A 21,614-nucleotide genomic window follows, 5' to 3' on the forward strand; every position below is an offset into this window, starting at 1 on the left:
GAGCTTCCTCCACCTTCCTATCATCTCCACCTTTCACAGAGGGACTATTGTGCTGTCTAGCTGCATCTCTGTCTGGTCTGGAAGCTACAGAGCCTCAGGCTGGACAATCTCTGGGAGAGTGGTGAGGTCATTGGGGGGACAAATCAGACTGCACACTTAGAGGAAGCTGGACACTCCACAACTCTGCTCTGCCATAACACCCCCCCCCCCCCCCCCCCCCCCCCCCCCCCCCCCCCCCCCCCATTTAGGAAATTGCACACAGGCGCTGCTTAGCCAGAGGTCACCAGATCCTCTTGAATCACACCAGTCCCCACCACGGACTAACTGACTGGTGTCTGGCAGAAGCCTCTGCAGCATCCGCTGTGGATGCTCTTCCACTTTTCTTGGGTCCTTTATTTAAATTTACAATCAGATTATCTGAAAAGTGATGACGAACAGCTGACATTAAACCAGAAATGAATACAAGGTTTTATTTTGAAATGTTTCATACATCTGTGTAAAAATTAACCTAAACACTTGTTTTGCATGTATTTCCGGGCTGGCTGTGGAGGTGCTTCAGTGATGAGTTCTGCAGCTAGACTGCCACAGCAAATTTTACCAATCAAACAATTAAGTTTCAATATTGCCAAAACTTGGCAGTTAGTGGTGGAGCATGAGAAGGGGAAAATATCAATAGGTTTGTTGACATATCTCTACCCGGGTTGTACTATTTTCTTCCGTTTTGAGACATTTTTTAGCTTCAAAGTCTCTGTGCATGTTAGAGTGTTTACCCAGGAGTCCATAATGCAAATATTTATTGTACATCAGTGATTCGTCAAGGGGGCAGAGCTACACAGCAACTTTGTGTTATGAAGGCTGTTTGGTGAGTGTGTGTATGCGTGTGTACTTTGGTTGATGAATGGTAATTTGTAAATTTACAACTACGGTTTACTTGGTGTGGTCCTGCACCCAGTGACAGAGCCTGTGGCAGTAAGTCTGTGGACTGACAGTAGAGAAGGAGCGTCCTGGATGTCTAAGCCTCTTCCAAAAATGCTCCAACCTCTTTTTAAAACTGTAAACTGTGAAAATGTCAATGATGCCGATAAAGTAGCGCTGCTCCGGCCCATCAATGACGTGCAGAGGGTTCTTTAAGTTGGGCAGTAAACGTCGGTTTTGGGCCCTGAAGTCGTGCAGCTCAGATGTGTCACCGCTCAGCCCTGTGTGCTCAGGGCATGTTTGAAGAGTTCCACCACATGATGCAATTTGTGGTGTCAAACAGCGACCATCTCCTTCAGATAAAAGTAAGACAGAGTCTTCTTCTGGGACCACACCAGGGACAGCTGCAGTGCCTGCATGGACTGGGCTAGAGCCTGGATTCACAGACCTGAACCAGAAAGTGAAAAGAACAGGATGAGTCTGCATGTATGCACATGCATGTAACATCACTCTCTGTGGTCACTTCCTGTAATATTTAATAAACAAGCTTTGACAACAAGACCCATAAACCTCAAAGGTTTTATACCCTCAAGCCAAAATTCATGTTCTTACATGGAGAAACTTAAAATCTTAGGTGATGAAAGCATGCACCATGAGATCAACACTAAACATGACACACAGAGTAACAAATGTGTTGTTTTCAATACTAAATAATCAAAATAATCCACTGCCCTCCTATCTTATCAAATCCCTCAAAAATTAAAAAAAAAAAAAAAAGAATTGGAAAGCACTTTATATCTCTAAGTGTACTTAGAAGAAAAAGTTTATATCCAAAACCCTCTGACATATCAAAGACCTTTTGAGCCTCAGAAACTCTCTCCTTCTTTTTTTGTGTGTGTGTGTGAGTGTGTGTGTGTGTGTGTGTGTGTATGTTTCTACTACATCAGTGTGAGTCACTCTGGAACGGAAATCCAAATGTCTGATATGGAGTTTGGTGGTACTATGAGTCAGTGTCTCTGCTATATACCAGGGGGGTCGAAATAAACATTCCTTGTCTTCAGAAATTGTTTCCGCCTGGTTAAAGAGTCACACTCGATAAAACTTGTTCTTGTTTATGTGTTACACAAAATTACTTCCCATGAAATGGTACCTAAAACTATTTAGCTTCTATTGCTGGGGTAGATATGGATCTTTGTGACAGACAGCCTAAAACGATGGGAATACCATAATCTTGATGGGGGTTTTTTTTGTCCGTCTCTTGTGTGTCTGACAGCCCAAATGTACTGGTTCCTCTGTAAGACTTTACAGGAAAAAATGATGAGTGTGTCACTGATGAGCAAAGATGTTTAGGCGTGCTATGATAAAAAAAAAAAGAATTTAAAATGTATTCTTTTAAAAAAACTTCATAAAAAAATAAAATTCACTGACTTCTATTTTTTCATGTATTAATTAATTATCTATTATTTATATTCAATTCATGTGTACAACTGCATCAGGGCTTTCCCCTTTGGTCTTCGTCTTTTGCCCTCTTTGAGACTAACACTCTGAAATGAATCATGATATCTTTAGCAGATGGACAGACATTATGAAATACCTGGGAAGCGTTAGTCAACCCGGGTCTTTTTTCCATCAATGCTTTGACTAAGTTATAGACGTGACAGGGAGAGATTTCAAAGTCACTTCATTCCTTGTGTCTCTTCATCAAATGTTAACTCAGTACTTAAAGGAGCTGTGAGGAGTTTCTTAGTGTTCTTGAAAAAAGCTTCCTTCTAGATCAGGGGTCTGCAACCTTTACTTTCATAGGAGCCATTTTGCCTCAGGTCATCTAGATTAAAGTCGTTCCAGTGCTACAAAATCTACTTTATCTTTACAATAAAGACAAAAATGTGTGGAAGAATCTATACTCTATTAAAATCTACAATAGAATAACTATCTAAACAAGAACGTTTTCATTTTATGAAATTGAAGATGTGATGTCTAAGTTTTTCATTTTTAAAATATCTGCAACAATTGAAAAAATAAAATAAAAATTTGCAAAAATTAGCAAATAATTTTGGAAAATAAAAAATTATCCAACATTTTGGGGGAAAAAAAAAAAAAAAAAAAACTAAAAATCCTTAAAAAAAAGTTAAATCTAATAAATTTGCAAAAACTTTTTAAAAAATGACATTTTAAAAATTTGTTAAAACTTAAGAAAATTTTAGAAATTATGGATTGTTATTATAAAAATTTGAACAAAATTTAGGCTTAAGTGTGTAGAAGAATCTATACTCTATTAAAATCTACAATAGAACAACTATCTAAACAGGAACTTTTTGAATTTTTAAAATTGAATATGTGATGTCTAAGTTTGGGGGGGAAAAAAACAAAATTTCAAAAATCTACAAATCCTTAAAAAACATTAAATCTAATAAATTTGCAAAAACTTTTTAAAAAATTGACATTTTAAAAATTTGAAAAAAACTTACGAAAATTTTAGAAATTATAGATTGTTATGATTAAATTTGAATGAAATAGAGACATTGCAATTTTGAAAAATTTCAAACATTTTTTAATTGTCTAAAAATTGTGAAACACAACAAAAAAATAAGAAAAACTGAATTTGCAAAAATTTGCAAAATATATCAATTTTCTTTTGGAATGTTTTCCCACTGTTTGACACACTACATCATTTCACTATTTTTAAGTTAGTCAACCTACCTCACAGGCAAATTTAGTTACTTTACTCAGCAGAACATGAGAGTCCTGAGTCTAGTTCGCTACAATCCCCATCCACACACACATATTCACATGTGGTAAACCATTAAGTTCCTGTTTCTCTGTGTCAGCAGATATTAAGTAATATTTCACTTTAGTCCTGTGGGTTTGACCCTCACTGTTCAAAAGTTTTTTCTCCAAATATTTGTTGTGGCAATTGAGCTAAATTGAAGTGGTCAATGCAGTTGTGGTTAAGAGCAAAAGCGTGTGATGTACCGTACTCAAGCTACAAGTAACCAGTTGTTTGAAACTAAGTGAACACATCAGCAGTCCCTGTTGTCTCACTGAGTTAAACAGTGCTTTTGTGACATCTGATATTGCACTGATGAGTTAAAAACTGATTCCCCTCCTTGCAAATCTTTACTTTTTTACATTTCATTTTTCAGTCACTGACTGGGATGCACTGCTGACTTTAAAAAAATCATTATTTTTTTGGCACAAAATGAGATGAGACCTTAAAACTACTGTTAATATGTTTGTGAACGTGAGGTGAGGAACTATCTAGAGGCTAGTAGCTTCCTGTGTAATACAGTGTAGCACTTTTTTTCTAACTCTCTTTAATACTTCTTCCAGCTACCAAACAGCAAAGTTTGATTCCTCTCTGCCTATAGTGTTGTTGATCTCAAGCACAGAGAAGTCCCTTTTCGTTCTGTAATGTGTGTCTCCATGTTCTTAGTTTCATGGGTTAAACCAGCTAAACCTTGAATATTCAACGGTGTGTCTTTAAAGATAATGATTATTTTTCAGGCGCCACATTTATCAGCTCCTGATCAGTTACACGCTGTGATTGGCCTATACGCACGTTTCATAAACCCCACATGAACGTTGCCCTAAATCTGCACCAATTCCCAATTCTTTCCTCAACTGATTCTTAGACATAGTCTTGATTACAGTATCCTATTGAAATAAGTGAAACCTGTGATTAAAGTAAAATTTAATTGAGGTTAACAGATTGTTAATGTTTTTGGAAAGTGTCTTGATATAACGTTTGTAATACTACTAGATGTCTTTGCATTTCAACTCTGAACTTTGGAGGCCTAATGCTGACTCTTACCCTCTCCCATCTCAAAACCATACAAACAAAACCTTCCAGTAACCTTTAAACACACAGTGCCCTTTATAAAGAGAAATAGTAACCAACATTATTATCGTAATGGTCATGACTCATCTCCGTTTCTGTTTATTTGGTTTCCGCTGCCAGCCAGTCACTGAGACCAACATTTGACTTGATTTCCTGAAGACTCTCGTCAAAACCTCCAAATACTTAACTGGTTGCAGGTGACTCTAAACTGTACTCATTGTTTAATTCTTAATAATCTGGGCTCTGTGACAGAATTAAATGGAGGAAATAAGTGAATTGACACCAGAAGGGTACATTTCCTGTCTTCCCCTTGTTTACTGTGAACTGTGACGTCAAGCACAGAATGTCATTTTTTTTTATGTGGTTTCTGAAAATTTATTTTTCTGCCAACAAAAACAATCTCTTTTTCAGACAAAGGCTCATCTCATGTCTACACAGAGGCCTGTTATCACCATCAGGAGAAATTTTTGGCTTAGAAAAGGTCTAACTGCTCTGCGCAATGGGAAAGCATGACACAGTGAATTTTGATTGTCCTGATTAAATATTGTTAGTCACATTCCCAGAGGCCTTGCGTGTGATAAAAGGTTACTCAATGTGTTATGTCTAAGTGTCTATGCTAAAAATATGACCTGATTTTCATCTGATTTTTAGTATGTTCATTGCACTGGCGCTGGTCAATCAGGGAACATCGATAGCAGTTGACAGAAACCCTAAAACAACCTGAAACCTGAAACACAGCTTTGACAAAGGACAAAGAGTGGCGAGCATTCAGGGGCACTTCACACATACACAAATTCAACAGGAGAATGTGGAAAAATGCTGCATTCTTTTAACTTTTTTAACATAGAAACATCAAAAAGTAAAATCTTAAAAAAAAAAAAGCCACTCTTTTGTTCCAGCAATACAAAGATCCTCTGAACACTAAGGCACAACAGCCCTTAGCTCTGACTGCAGCACATGTTAAAATCAGGGAATTAAGCACACACACACACACACACACACACACACACACACACACACACACACACACACACACACACACACACACACACACACACACACACACACACACACACACACACACACACTGACTTTTTGGTTCTCATTATGAGAGTGGCGAAGGAGAGGCTCTGGTGGCGTTCGTCTTGGTGTAGAGGCTGATAGGCCAAGAGGAGACTGTAGTCCAACACATGGAGCCTCCGTAGGAAGTGTGTGTCAATTTCTACCTGTCGCAGGAGCCAGGTGCGCTGCTGGTCTACACACACAACAAAAAAACACACAGAAATAAAAAGCTTACATGAAGAGTTTGTAAGGGTCAGTCTGATGATGGTGATTCATTCAATGCATTGAGTCACAGATGGGCTCAGTCATGAGGCGTAGGCTAAGTGTACCAAACTTGCTGCCGACCTTTAATAATCCTCTCAAGATTACATACCTGAATAGAAGACTAGCCATTTTTTCCAGATCTAGTTCAAGGAGAAACTATATCATGTACTTGTATCAACACAGAGTAATAATGCAGAATAATCAGCCAAATATAAACAGTAGCTTTTAGCAGGCCTTAAAAAATTAAGAAAGTCTACATCTGGCCCCCAGACCACTGGATGAATTGGGTAATTTTTAGTTAAATGATTACATACTACTCAAGGGTATTTGCCTTTGAGAGATAGGACAACAGAAGAGAAACAGAAATGGAGAGGTCAAGACCAAAGCAGCACCATGAATAGGATATTTAAAGGAGCCATTTTTACGCCTGTGTTTTATCTTTCACTACTTCACAGTGCTAAAGCTGGAGTTCAAGAGAGGACCAAGAAAACTCAGAGCCCTGTTCTTCAATCTTTTCACTTCCAGCCTCAGTTATTCACAGAACAGCTGTGAAGCACTGCACACCATTTGACTTCAACATATTTCTGTCCCCCTTAAAGAATTTTTAATCCAGGACTAAGTTGTTTAAAAGGTGATCTCATCAGACTAAGGTTGTCAGATTTGGTAAAAAAATATGGAGAGTTGCAAAGAAAAAGGGCTACGCTGACAGACTGGATCAAATAATCTTCAAGGTTTAGAAGGAGGCAGGGGGTTGTTATTAATGTGGTTAAATCTGCATCAATAAGTCAGGATTGATTTACCATCAAGAGTATTGAGTTTACCAATGCAGCATCATGTTTCCCCAGAGGGTAGAAGTTGGACATCAAAAAGAAAGATCAAAAGAAAGTAAATAATAAGTGCTTTTGAGGACTTCACACACACCAAGACATCAGCCACTTGAAAAGACAAGTCAAAACTTTGTTCTCTCAAGCCAGCGAGGGTTTCTGTTTTTGTTCGCTGGACTTGGAACAACCTAAAATGATCAGTGTATAGTAATCTGATCATTATTTCATCAACAACAGATTTTTCTTTTAAAAAAATCATACATACATAATTTCATACTTAAGCTGATGACTTTTTTTAGACCTTTTTTTTACCTCTTTGCTTTTGCTTTTGCTTTTGCACTTGAAATATATGCACAGCTACAGTAACTTGTCCCAGAAACAATACACTAACCCTCCTGAAGAGGGTGCAATAGTTTTGTAATCAACACACCATGTCTCCTCACCTAGAGTGATGAATTGGCCTTCAAAGTTGAGGTCTTTGAGGACAACAATAATTTGGCTTCCCTCTGGTGCTGGTTCGGTCCAGCGGCTCACCTCGCAGCCCTTAATGTCATACCTTATAAAAAACACAGGATACCACAGTCACAGTCTGTGCTGTTACCACTGAACCAACACTGCACAGGGCTCCGTATTTACAGGGAGCAAGCACACCAAGCTCACCTGGCATTGATCCTATCATCTGGATAAAACACACTCTGCATAACGATGAAGTATTTCTGCAAGAGACAAATGGAAATGTGCTTCTCAATGCTGTTTAGGGTCCTGTTATCATGATGCTACATGCTACAGAAGATGAACAAAACATGGTTTGTACCTTTCGCTTGTGTGGGATTTTGATCCTGTGAACCCCTGGAAATACAAGTTAGGACTCTTTCAGATTAGATCAACAAATACCCTCACGTACAGCCACCTTTAATGCTTTTTAATATTGAAAAATGAAATGTCTTGATGGACAATCTTGGTTGTTATTGTCAGAAAACAAACTCAAACTCAAACTTCATTTATTTATAGGGCACTTCTCATACTTTAAAAGCAACACAAAGTGCATCATCGAGGCTAAAAACAACATAAGAACAAGAAAAAATCCAGACACACATTCGCAGACAAACACACATACACACCTACTCCCATACACATTCATACTAGCTCTAAGGGAGAGACAGAGAGAGAGACATGGCTGAGCACCGAGGACTGAGGTAAGGAATAAGCTACCTTCGGGGCTATCCACACTGAGGAGGGCTCCTGGCCCACAAGGAACGCAGCCGGAGACTTCCCCGCCTCGCACAGACACGAGGCCCCACAACACAATGCAGTGGCCTATAGCCATGCAGGTGAAGCCGTCCCCTGGCAGCAGCCCCAGAAGTGGACCAGGAGCAGCCCCTAGCACGGAGAGCCCCCATAAGGAAACACTGGAGCTAAAAAACCATCATACTAAAACAATAATAAAAATGTAAGAAGAGCGATAAAATAACATAAAATGGATAAGTGAAATGACATAAAAAATTAAGAATAAAATGATAAAATGATCATCCTCCTGGACCTCACTGCCGCCTTTGATACCATCAATCACTCCATCCTGTTATCCCGTCTCAAATCCCATCTCCTCATCACCGACGACGCTCTCTCCTGGATACAATCTTATCTAACAGATCGGAAACAATTCGTATTCACCAACAGGTGCTCCTCCACTACTGCCCCCCTGGCCCAAGGTGTCTCTCAGGGCTCGGTGCTTAGTCCCCTCCTCTTTATCCTGTACCTCCTCCCCCTCGATCAGATTATCCATCACCACGGTCCATTTCCATTGCTACGCAGATGACATTCAATTATACATATCCACCAATTCCATCAACCCTCAGATCCACTCCACCCTCTCTGGCATCAACTCCTGGCTAGAAACAAACTTCCTCAAACTCAACAGTTCCAAAACAGACATCCTCGTCATAGGTCCACATTCCCTCATCTCCGCAGCCAAAGATTTCCACCTTACCTTCAACAGCCCCACCCTATCACCCGCACCCTACTGCCATAACTTTGGAGTCATCTTGGACAGTTCCTTCAATTTCAACCAACACATAAAATCAGTAACAAAAACAGCTTTCCACCACCTCAAAAATATCGCCTGCCTTCACCCCTCTCTCTCCTTCCCTGCAGCTGAAACCCTTATCCACGCTTTCATCACCTCACGCATTGACTACTGCAATAGCATCCTCTACAGCTCACCATCCACCCTCCTCAATAAACTTCAGTACATCCAGAACTTCGCCGCTCACCTCCTCACTCACACCCGTTCCCGAGAGCACATCACCCCCATCCTTCACAACCTGCACTGGCTCCCCATCCCATTCCGCATCTCATTCAAAATCCTTCTGCTTACCTACAAAGCCCTCCATAACCAGGCCCCCCCATACCTCACCAACATGCTCCACCCCTACGTCCCTCCCCGTCCCCTACGCTCCTCGGATTCTAACCTCCTCACCGTCCCTAGGACCAAGCACCGAACCTGGGGGGACAGAGCCTTTTCAGTTGCCGCCCCCTCCCTTTGGAACTCACTCCCACAAGACATCCGTGACTCCATTGACCTCACCACTTTCAAAACCAGATTAAAAAACACACCTTCCCTTTTCAATGCACTATGTTTTTACCTTGCACTGTAACCTTTTGCTTTTATCTGTTTTCTATTGTTCACATATTTTTTACCTGCACTTTTAACTTTTTATGTAAAGCGACTTTGAGTTTGTCGAAAAGCGCTCTATAAATAAAATTTATTACTATTATTATTATTATTATAAAATTTTGACTAAAAGAATGAATAAGATATACAGTAATACACAAAACAATAAATAATGAAAGAATAAATTAACTTGGTTAAATCAAGTAAAAGCTTGATTAAAAAGGTGAGTTTTAAGACGCTTTTAAAAGTATCAACAGACTCTGCAGCCCTGAGATTCTCTGGCAGGCTGTTCCACAATCATGGGCAATAATAACTAATAGCAGCCTCCCCGAGTGTCTTAGTTCTAACTTTTGGTATGGTTAAAAGGCCAGTGCCAGAGGATCTCAGGGTCTGCGAGGGCTGAAACGGTAAAAACAGGTCAGATAAATAAGAAGGCCCGAGCCGTCTCCGTACTGTGATTCAACCTAAAACCAGACTGATGCTTCTCTAAAATGTTATTCTGAATTAAAAAATAATTGACTTGGTTAAAAACAAGTTTTTCTAAAACTTTACTTAAAGACGGTCAGTTGGATACAGGCTGATAGTTTTTTAAGACATTGGGGTCTAAATTGCTCTTCTCCAGGAGGGGCTTTAACACCGCTGTTTTAAAAGAAGAAGGAAAAACACCTGTCTGAAGAGAGCAATTCATAAAACAGTTTATCCATGTAAGGCAGTTGGAGTGTGTGATGTGTGTACCTAGAAACTTGACCAGCAGTGAATGGGGGTACTTCCTCAGGTGGTCCAAGTAGATCTTCAGGTTGGCCAGAAGGAATTTGATTTCCCTTTTGTTCTGGGTCTTCAAAAAGAAGCGTTTATCATTTCTAAAAGTCCAAAAGCAGAGCGGGACAGTCTTTACAGTGAAGTCTTGAAGTAATTTATAAAGATTTAAGCTCAATTTATACTTGGTATTTTGAATAAACACAGTGTAACAGTTGTTTATGGGAGTGTCTCACGTGAGGAAAAAGTCGGCCTTGCTCTTGGAGTTGCTGATGAACTGGAGGTAACAGTTTTCAGAGCATAGTGACTGCTGATACTCTGGCTCTGTGATTCCTAAAGAGCCACGAAGACTGGCAAACACCGGCCCTGCAAAGGTCTCCATGGTGAAGTCCTGCACACAATGCACATAAGCAAGCACATGATATAGATAAACGCACACAATAGCAGATACAAATGGGAGTGACCAGCAGATTTTAAACAGTGTTCATCAATGTGACACGTCCACCTCACCTTGTGAATCTGAGTGATCTGTAACTTGAAGTCGTCGTCTGTCAGTTCAGCCTGAGAGGAAGAGGAAACATGTCACTAGTAAAACTTATATAAATACTACACATCATGGTTTGTCGGATAAATTCAGAAAACAGAGCAGGGATTTTATCTTGAAGCAGTTTTATCACTACTTTAGAACCGGTCAGTTGTTGACTTATAGTAATACAAGCGGCTGACAGGGACAGACGTATTTGTGCTGCATTGTTTAGAGTCTAATGAACAAACTTGAGACACAAGCTCAAAAGAAAAGTAAAACAAAAACTCTTCCACTAGATGTGTCTGCAGTGTAAACATTGTGGTTTCTTGGTTTACTACATTCCCTGGAGCTGCAGTAGTTTCTGGTGACTCTCAGTTTCCCTGCAAACAATGTGTTCCACAGAAGCTTCAGTCTGACTTTCTTGAGTAGAAAAGAAAACCATTGTCTTGTACTTTTTTTTTGCAACTGACAGCTCTTCAGTTTGGAAATTAACAGTATCACAAAGCAGATTAGACATGAAGTCTGTGTTTACACACATGCAGCAAACAAGACTCAAAACTCATGAAAACTTTGCAGAACTTTCTGGGCAGTTACATTTGTGAAGGTAAACAATCTCCCAGACTTTCTCTTGCCACTGCTTTATAAATCTTTACAAGAGTCAGTGTGTAAACAGAGGGGAATTTGGATAATTCAGTTATGATTGAGCGGTGGGAGGATGACGTGTATATCGTGCTATTGGTGCGCTGAAGACAGGGACAGACGTATTTGTGCTGCATTGTTTAGAGTCTAATGAACAAACTTGAGACACAAGCTCAAAAGAAAAGTAAAGTATTATTATTAGTGTGCTAAAGAGCAACACTTGGAAGGGTGGATAAAAACATCTGGAGTTGAAGACAGTGAATCTCTGGAGATGAGAACAGTTAAGTAAGCTGTCATCATGGTGGGGCTCTGCTGCTCCTTCCACAGTCATGTTTTGAGGTAAAACTGGTTTCCTCAGACTGATTAATATGTCATTATCTGCCTCATGGGACTCAGCCTGACTGCCCTAAGCCGTATCCAACAGCAAAGTTTAATGCTCTGCGGGATGAGTGAGCACTCAAATCAGGAAAAGTTCTGGATGGAGGAGCTAAAATTTGAAGGAATTTTCCGGGAGTGTGTGTACAGTGCGTACATGAGAGAAAGGGAAATGTGACTTGTTGTCTAAAAATAACTGTCATTTATATACAAGTCCATAGCACTGATTTCTGTAAAGTCACCCTAAAGCAAAAGGATGGTGCATGTAGGAGTGAGTGTTCATGTGTGCTGTGTTTTTGGAGCTCTGCATTTCAACACAACGGACAGGACAACCAGGCCGATGCCTGTCGAGTCAGCGTTTGCTGTTTGGCTGGGATTAGACTGAAGCAGCAGCTCTGTGTGTGTGTGTGTGTGTGTGTGTGTGTGTGTGTGTGTGTGTGTGTGTGTGTGTGTGTGTGTGTGTGTGTGTGTGTGTGTGTGTGTGTGTGTGTGTGTGTGTGTGTGTGTGTTTGTGTGTGTGTGTACCTGCTCTGTGACTTCATTCAGTCTGCATACCTCTCTAGGTGAAGGTCTCGTTCAGGATGGGATTCCCCTTTCAGCTGTGTGTTTGCATATTTTACACAGAGGAGACAAACAGCCTCCTTTTTCTGATTTTAGACATTACTGAATGACTTCCACAAAACAGCACAATGACAACAAGACTGAACTTGGGCCTGTTGAATGAATAGTCAGAAAGAGATTGTCTGTAGGATAATGAATAGTGGTGTCATCTTAGTTTTTATCTTGTGTGTAGTCTGTACCTATGTCTGCTATTAAATTTTAAAAAAAAATTTACATGAGAAAACACTTATTTTAAGACCTTGGCACTATTCAAAAAAAACCCTGTTCTTTATTTCTTATAGGTAAAAGTGAAGTATTTTTACAGAGCAGTTTTCCCACCGGTTGCCATGATACCAAGTGTGTTACCCACAACAGATTTGTTGTCTCCAATTTCATCTTGTTAAGGAACAGGTGGTCGAAGTTATTGTTCTTGATCCTGAAATAAATTAACAGTGAACTACTTTCAGTTTGGTTTACTGCATATGAGCTTAACATAAAGATGCCACTAGTCAGACAGACGGGTTAGTGGACAACCACTCCACAAAAACCAGCAGACCACTGGTTAGGAAAGAGAATCCCTACAGGCCTGACCTTCCACCTAATTCTGTGGAAACTGACTGCAGTTCAGCCAGCATTGTTTGGATTCTGGTCTAAAGGATGTCCTCATGTTGCTTTACATTGTTTACCAAGGGTTTAAAAAACTACTGTTTCAAAATTGAAAAGAGAAATTTAAAAATATTATCAAAATGAGTTGAATTGCAACTAACTACTGGAATACAGGGAACAACAGCAGTTAGCATTTAAAAGCTTTACTCTCCTTTTATCTTGTGCTATCGAGCCTCAGGTGTTGAAAAAAGGCCAATATAGAGGTGCAAAAGCTGCACTCCCTCAGGTATCTACTAGCCTGGTTTCACTTGACTCCACCCTTTGTGGGCATTTAGGTGCAGCCTGTTTCTAGTCCTGTTGCTTTTCTGCTTGGTTTTTCACAGTGACCAGCGCAAGGTGACTCAAGAAAGCTCACCTCAGCTCGATATCATCCCTGATTTGTGATTAAAGAGATGTTAGAGGGAGTCAGGAATTCCAATATGGGAGCCGCCATCTTTAGGCTTCATAACACCTCATAAGAAACTAATGGGTGATGTCACTGAAACTATGGCCATGTTTTAAACAGACTTTGTGGGTAATACAAATATTATATTTAGTCCTGAAAAAACATTTAAAATATGGCTTTCAAAGAATAACACAATCAAGAAAGGCAATAAAGGCAAAGGTAGGTAAGCAGTGCCTGTGTCAGGCAAGATTAAACTCCTGATTTTGTCAGTGTGGTCTTGTTTCTGTGTGTAGAAAGTGATGTGACACTTGTTTGTGGATAAAATCATCTTTCCCTTTAACAAAAGGCTCTAACTCTGTGGGGATCCTTTCTGAAATGTTGTCAGACACTTAGAATAACAATCTGAGCAAGTCTGGGACCAAAAAAACAGAATTTTAGTGGACGCACTTAAACTTGGTGCAAGGGTTTCCTCTGCTCATTATACTCACTGTTGGTGCGTTGTCTATGCTGCTCTGTGTGGCTGCAGACAGTCCCTCCTTCATCATGCAGGTCAGGCCATAAAACTCATGCTGCGGATCGATCTCAAATAATCCCAAGAGCTTCCACTGCTGCCTCAGACCCCCCCACCTCCTCCTCTTTACCGTGCCGGTACTCTGATGGTGGGCTGTCATCTCCATCTGTGACAGAGAAGAACACAAAAATCTAAAAAGAAGTGTCTGCTGCCCCGTCCCCTGACTCTGACCGAGCCACGTTTGAAAAACGGCAGCAGAAAGAAATCAGAGAGTGAGGCCACAGAGGCCAAACACAAAGACAGCTGACTGTCAGTAGAGTCTTTAACAGAGCCACTGTGGAAACCAACACAAAGGGAGGGCAGCTTCATTGACGATGCTCAGTTAAAGGAACAGTTCAGCTTTTTAAAGTGGGATGCTCAAAGACAGGTAAATAACCAGTTATCAATGCAGAAATAAACCTCCCTCCCTAACTTTACATCGACAGGACTCTAAGCATCAAAACTAGTCATCTATGAGTACACCAAAACAATTAAGGATATCTAAGGATAAACATTTCATTCATAAGAGGTGTTCTGAACTCATTATACAAAGAAAATACCCTATTATCAACTCCTTATTTTCAAATCCCATAACATGTTCATAACATAATAAATTTTCCTTGCATTTAAGACCAACCCAAACCTTACAGATGCAACTCCAAATTCAGAGCAGCAGTCCAGGAGAGATCACCAGCAGTGCATAAAAAAATCATGTTATCAGCATAAGGGTGAATTTTAAAACCTGAGTCGGAAGACAAAATGTTATAAATGAAGTGTAAAAAAATAAATAAATAAATATAAAAAAAAAGAGGACCCAGAAAAGGACCTTGGGGAACACCGTTTTGAATTTTAACTCAGTTTTATTTAACAATTCAGGGCTAATCACTGTTGGCCAAAAGCTAGCTCTGGAACCAGTTGAACGTATTTTATCAGAAGCATCATTGTGTAGCTCATTCAAAGCATTGCATGGTTAACTATGTCAATGCATTTAACTCTGTAGTGTCAGCTGAAGGAGGTCTACAAACACAAATCAAATTAACAGAGCTATAATGAGCAACGTTTACTTTTACAGCCAACTACTTCAAATTCTTTTTATTTGTCACAGCATTAAGTGTCCTGAGACAACTGTCCTCCACTTTCTGTGGTCCACTTCTTTTTCATCCTTTAAAACTAACTGAGTACTAAGGGTACCAACAATTTTGTCCATGTGTGTACTTACAAAACAAGGTAAATACACACAGTAACAGAGTCAGTAGTATATGTGGTAACACCCCGGTATCCTTCCTTTATCTGACACTTTTTATCTCTTGTTAAGTTATCAGAGCAGCTATTGTTCAGTTTCATAGCAACAAGCAGGATACAGAGCTCCTTTAAAGCTCTTCTCTCTGTCACTGCAACGCTCTCAGCTCCACTTTGCATTCAACCATAAAACAAAAGCTTCCTTCTCTGATCATGGCCGAGTGTGACCCTGTTTGATGGTCCGCTCAAGCTGCTAAGGTCTGCACACAGCACGTCTTTAGGAGTTGGTCAGCAAAGGAGCCATTGCTGACCTGAGAGGTATGATTTCAAGAGTAAAAAGAGATTGAGACATAAAGTGTATTATGATGCTATGTGATTTTGCAGAAAAAATAAGGGGAAAAATCAAATATATAGTATTTTTCTAAACATTTCTGAATCAAGCCCAGAGCAGATCTGTAAAATTAAGGCTAAGTACTCATGCCAAAAGAGGCGGTTTCTCAAGTATTCACTGGAGATAGTGGTGAGTCAGGCCCCTTCAAGCTGTACAGTAGAGATAAACATGTTTACAACCTGGTGCAAAAACTATTTGTTCTCTATCCCTAAAACTTTTATTCATAATAAATGTACAGGCTGTTTGTGAAGAACTCACCTGTTAAGGATCAAAGGGAGGTAGGATTAGGGGCGTGGCCTCTTTGAGGGACAGGTGGGAGCTGCTAGCTGTCTGCTTGGTGTCCCCCTCAGCTGAATCAGTCCCTGAACTTAACCTCTGGGCTGTGTTTGTGATGTTGGAGCCTTCAGGAGATTTCTTCATGTAAATATCAGACAAATAATCCATCTATGTGTTTAACTAGACAAACACATTTATGGATTTTGACACTCAGAAATCTCTGAGCAACATTTTTTCAGTTTACACGGCTTGCAAAAAGATGATAAGTGAGCTGCCTGGCATGACGATCTATGGCATTTACAGATAGCAGCTACGTTTGAGGGTTGTAGAAACATAACAAAACAACAGCAACAAAAAAAAAACTTGGTCATACATGAGTGTTTCTGAATGTGGTTAAGAGCATAGAGGATAGAAAGTTTGTTGAAGCTGGAGGTTTTAGTCTGTGCAAGGGTAGTTGCAAGGGTTTTCTGGTCATCTAGTATCCCAAGATCTGACTCATAAACTATCATTGTTAAAGAAAAACAACGGAGACCTCTGTGTCAGAAAAGATTGAATCCCACCTCATCAGCACAAACACAGAGAAGTGCTGGTTGTCTCTGTATGTAAAAATAAAAGGAATTTGTGTTGTGAACGTTATGCCTCTTGCCTCTCTCTCTCATCAATGCACTCTCTTAATATCAGAAAAGTACTGCTCAATGACTTCACGCCTTGGTCCAGGTTTTTGTTGATCTAAGGCGTGGAAACACAACCCATTATCACACACACCTCATTTTAACACCAACACGCCAATGGACACCAGCTTAAGTCAGCTCACTAATTACACAGCGTGGGTGCTGGGTGTAAAATGGAGGACTGTGACAGGTGGAAAACAACAATGGCGCTAAGCACAGGGTGATCAATACAGTCCTTTCACTCATGGTCACCCATCTATCCATTAGCAAAGCACCCTTATTGTTATCACATCATAACGTTTTCCTCAGCGTCAGGCTACGCCATCATTATGTATTTCTACTGTGAATATCTCTTTTTTAATTAGCTGTAAAGTGACCTTGAGTGTCAAGAAAGCTGCTTTTAAATAAAATGTATAATTATTATCATTATCATTGGCCAACACTTCTGAACTCTTTGGGAGGACAGAGTTTGCTGTGGGTCAGGTCAAACACCCTTCAGTCAACCTATCTTCCTGTAAAGCTCAAGTAGATTTTAGGTAACTGTCACTAATTCAATATCATAATAAAAAAAAAGAAGACTGATCTTAAATTCATATACTTGTCTCTCTTGATTGAAGTGAATGTCTGCTAACTACTTGTTCTGTTTTACTGCATACTCTTTCCCTCTTTGTTCACCTTTGGCTGAAAAGCGAAAAAAAAGAGTAGAAGAGGATATTATTCACCAAGCTCAAGTTGCACAAACTTTTATCCAGAAACCAGTTGGTGTCATGACTTGACGGATGTGAATGTTGTTTCTGTTGTTTACACAGTACACTTATTTTGCTAGCAGCATATCTTAAAAACACACCTGGGGTAGCAACATGCACCTGTCAATAAAAAAACTGAAAAAAGGTGGAGCTGGTTTACCGTCCTAACTCTGGACATCTGTTAGAAATGTTATTGTTTTTCCTGCAGTTTGGTGTGAAAAAAAAAGTGTCCTCATCGACACAGTTGCATTAACACTGAGAGAACTAAAGGAGTGATAATGGGATAACTGCAGCAGGTGGCGATAAACCCACAGAGTCATCATTTGACTCTGCAGTTTCCTGTCGCACTCTGGCAGCACAGACCCAGCCCTGCATGTACTGCAGCATCACAGGCAGAATAAGTGATCGACGGCTGAGTTCACAGAATCACACCAGGAGGACACCAAGACAAAAATAAAAGTGCTAAGTCATCTATCTAATGAAAAACAGGGGTTAAACTAACCAAATTGTACATTTAAACCTGCATTGTAGATCAAAATACATTTTTCATAGGAGGTATTGATGATGAAAAAAAAGAATGAAAGAAAGAAAAACATTATACATTAAAATTGTTTAATACTACCAAGTTTAACAAAGGTAAAATATTAGTTGGGGTAAATAAGTAATAAGTTGTTATGTTATAATATATGATGTGTTAAAGTGGTTTGTAGTCTCTGAAGAGGAAATTAGTCGCCATCATAACAAAGATTAACTGAAGAGATATGGAGAAACTGCAGCCCCTCTAAAGAAATGCCTTTGAGAACCGCACAAGGTTTATCAGAGGCACCCCACAGCTGAATCAATTAGTATTCAACTCAGTGAAAATTCAGCACTTGATGAGAAAACATTTTCCCAGAAGAAAGCCTAGGATATCAGCAGCTTATGTTATATGTGGAACAGTATCCTCAGCCTGCAGTACTTTGTATCCTCTTCCTTCCCTGTATAATGTGTAGGGATGGGTACCTTACACATTTGAAATGATCTGGTACCATTATCCACTACCGTACAATCTGAACTCAACGGTACCTATTTTTTTATATTTTTGTGTGTTTATGTGGTGTTAATTTTTTTCCAATAATCTCAGAGTTTTTAGATTTAAAATATTTATTTTTCAATATAAAACGTGTATTGCTGTGTTCATGTCCAGCATGGAAAACTGCCTACTCTTCCATTCTGTCACAGTCACAAAAATGCCTTTCAGTACCTAAGCATGGAACCTCTAGATTTTACGTAAATCAGTACCCATGACCTATAAAAGTACTTAATTCAGAACCCATCCCTAATGATCTCTACACACAGACAAAGTCTGATTATCAATCAGGAATGGAAGTTTGACCACAGACACATGGACTTCTGATGTTAGTCAATTGATTATGCTGAGTTTGACAGTGCAGTAGCTGGATTAAGACCAATGCATGAAAAAGACATTACTGCAGCACAGCTTTTCTTGCCTTCAGGTGAAGAAACTACACATTTTAGAATGCAAACATTAACCAAAGAATTGATTTAAGGACTTTTAATGAACTTGAGTTTTATTGATAATCCTGTAGCACTGTTTTTTAGACATTAAAAAAGCTGTATAAAAAATAACGGATCTCTTTGCTAATGGGCTGGCCTACTATCTTCCGAAAAGGTGTCAGTTTTTTTTTTGTTTTGTTTTTTGGTCTGTTTCCTAACTTCTCTTTATGGGAACTTAGACAAAAACCCAGCTCTTCTCAAAACCACAGGCACTGTGGTCTGCTAAAGCTGCTTTTCTGAGAATTAAACATCGTAATGATCAAACTCGTGATAAAGAGTTGCGTTGTTAAAGTCATCATGAACATGAGCAATGATGAGCAACAGTAGTTCTTACATAATATTTTGAAACCACATGATAACAAAAGGAAAGAGTATTTACGACGTGATGATAAGTGCTCAGTTATTGGTTGAATCAGAGTTTGGTAAGTATGTGGACGTGACCTGACTCACTGCCAAGTATTAGGTATCGTTTCTGACAAGTTTTCCTGCTTTTGCTTTTACGATAAATTCTTTTAAGTATAAAAAGCTCGTTTTAATGGGTTTCGCAGTATGTTTTAGTAAAGTTCTGGTAAAACTTCTGGCTCCTCTGAGGATGATGACAAGCAGGATTTCTGACTGGATGCACGGTGTAACTCGATTAAGACAACGGTGATAAAAACAACACATCATGCGAATAATGTTACAGCAGCTGGTGAATGACGCCTAACTACCCGTCATCATGCTCCGTTTTTCGTGTTTACTTGCCTCGTGCAGCTCGTTGGCGCAGTCTCCGGTAACCGTGCGTCTCCTCCTCACTCCCACTCCTCTCTCCCTGCGTGCGTGCGTGACTGCGCGTGACCGTGAGTCACATGTCTGCCTGCAGATGGACCGTGTGATGACATCGAGCGGAGCCTGCGGTCACAGACTGTGACAGTGAGTGAGGGAGCAGACATACAGGTATTAATATGAAAGAATACTCCCTCAGTCACATAACAGAAAACAAAAAATGCTTCAATTAAAAAAAAACTGCCATACTGTGAAATGATAGTTTTGTAAGTTACCCTACTCTGAAGGAAGTTTAACAGCAGTTAGTGGGATGTAATTTAAATTGCTTAAATGAAAAAGAAGAAAATTTTAAATACTTAGTTATTTTATTGCTAACACCATCAAATCAAACAAATCATAGACCATACAGTCTAGTTATGCATATTAGCAACGAACAAACAAATAAAAGGAAAAAGAGAAGAAGAAGAAGAAAACAGATATCCCCTATTTTCTTACGAAAGGTCTGGGTCTGTGTGTCTCTCCCTAGACAAAACGATCTGTGGAGAAACTGGATTGTCATGCTAAGATCAGAGTCAGGGTGTGTGATCCATTCAAGTCCAAAACAACAAATAACAATACAAAACATACCCAGGTCAGTTTTTCTTGCTTTTATTAAGTTAACATGAATTTGTTTCATTTCTTGGGAAGAGGTTAGTCATTTTCTCCCCTTGGGCTACCTCATACTAATACACAAACCACCCAGCTTTGTAACACTAACTTTACTCTGTCTGATGAAAAGTAAAAGGCCAATTTCAAATGAGCAAAAATGAAATATGCACACTTCGGAGGAATTATTCTACTTACATCAATTATTTTTTTTTACAGCCTAAAATATCTGCATGGTGGCACAATGGTTAGTGCTGCAGTCTCACTAGCAGGGAGGTTACTGGTTCAAATCCCCACCTCCACCAGTGGGCTTTTCTGTGTGGAGTTTGCAGGGCTTGACATTAACACTGGCCAAATGCGGGTGGATTTCGGCAGTGGCTGGTAACACTGCCACTCCCACTGGCCACTTTGGCGGGTTGAATTTTATCTCAAACATGGAGCAGAGAGACAAGCAAAAAGATGACTCTGATGATGAAAGCTCTGAGGAAATTTAATTTACCTCTCCTTCATTGTCATTCTCATGAAAAAAAGAAATGATTTTCTGATTATAATCGTTAATAAATATTTAAGCAGACAGTGTCTCTTGCTGAGTTTTTATCACTTCAATTAATCCCTTTTACCATTTTATTATAAGCAATAACAAAATACTATTTTAATTACTATGTCTTAACAGACTGCATATTTTCATATGAAAGGAGCACAATGTTACACACAACTTTATCAGAGCTGAATACCTGATTAAGGACCTGTGGATTTTAACATTGATGTAGTCTTGTTTTGAGTGTGCATAGGGGTCATTTACATTTAAAGCATGCATGCATGTTCTCCCTGTACATGCATGGTCCAAAAACATGCTCACCAGGTTAATTGGTCACTCTAAATTGTCCATATGTGTGAGTGAATGGTTGTCTGTCTCTCTGTGTCAGCCCTGTGATTGACTTGCGACCAGTTCAGGGTGTACCCCGCCTCTTGCCCAATAACAGCTGGAATAGTCTCCAGCCACTCGCAACCCTGAACAGGATAAGCGCTATAGAAAATGGATGGATGAATGGTCCAAAATGTTGAAGCTGCATAATCTCTGAGGCACCTAAAGTGTCAAAAAGCAATTTTGTGTATTGAACCCTGTGCAAATATATACATTTAATTAAGGACTACTGAAATTTTTACGAAGCTATAGTTTCGATTCCCTCAGCACATCAGGATGTGGGTTTGTTAGGTCCCAAAGCTGCGGAGGAAACCTGACTCATTTTGTG

General features: G+C 39.6%; 1 protein-coding gene across 1 annotated transcript; it reads right to left on the reverse strand.

Annotated features, from left to right (window-relative positions):
• Positions 1 to 307: 307 nt before the first annotated feature.
• On the reverse strand, positions 308 to 19,828 carry pip5kl1 (phosphatidylinositol-4-phosphate 5-kinase-like 1). The gene is made up of 10 exons (XM_074690929.1): positions 19,696 to 19,828; positions 14,010 to 14,198; positions 10,841 to 10,891; positions 10,567 to 10,721; positions 10,310 to 10,434; positions 7,718 to 7,752; positions 7,564 to 7,619; positions 7,347 to 7,459; positions 5,846 to 6,008; positions 308 to 1,363 (listed from the first exon to the last, which is right to left on the reverse strand). Exons 2-10 carry the CDS (start codon positions 14,196 to 14,198, stop codon positions 928 to 930), a joined length of 1,323 nt encoding a protein of 440 aa, XP_074547030.1. The 5' UTR covers positions 19,696 to 19,828; the 3' UTR covers positions 308 to 927.
• Positions 19,829 to 21,614: the final 1,786 nt, after the last annotated feature.

The sequence above is a fragment of the Halichoeres trimaculatus genome, unplaced genomic scaffold (assembly GCF_033239565.1).
Source record: "Halichoeres trimaculatus isolate MK-OKI-2021-1 unplaced genomic scaffold, fHalTri1.1 fHalTri1_scaffold_16, whole genome shotgun sequence".
In the NCBI taxonomy this organism is placed as follows: Eukaryota; Metazoa; Chordata; class Actinopteri; order Labriformes; family Labridae; genus Halichoeres; species Halichoeres trimaculatus.

What these genes read in the sequence shown, in the direction of transcription:
- pip5kl1 (XM_074690929.1), bottom strand. Translation starts at nt 14,198, where the DNA reads ATGGAGATGACAGCCCACCATCAGAGTACCGGCACGGTAAAGAGGAGG. An exon ending in GATGATAGGATCAATGCCAG is followed by an intron (nt 7,460 to 7,563) that starts GTGAGCTTGGTG and finishes GTTTTTTATAAG; the next exon opens with GTATGACATTAAGGGCTGCG. An exon ending in AGGCCAATTCATCACTCTAG is followed by an intron (nt 6,009 to 7,346) that starts GTGAGGAGACAT and finishes TTGTGTGTGTAG; the next exon opens with ACCAGCAGCGCACCTGGCTC.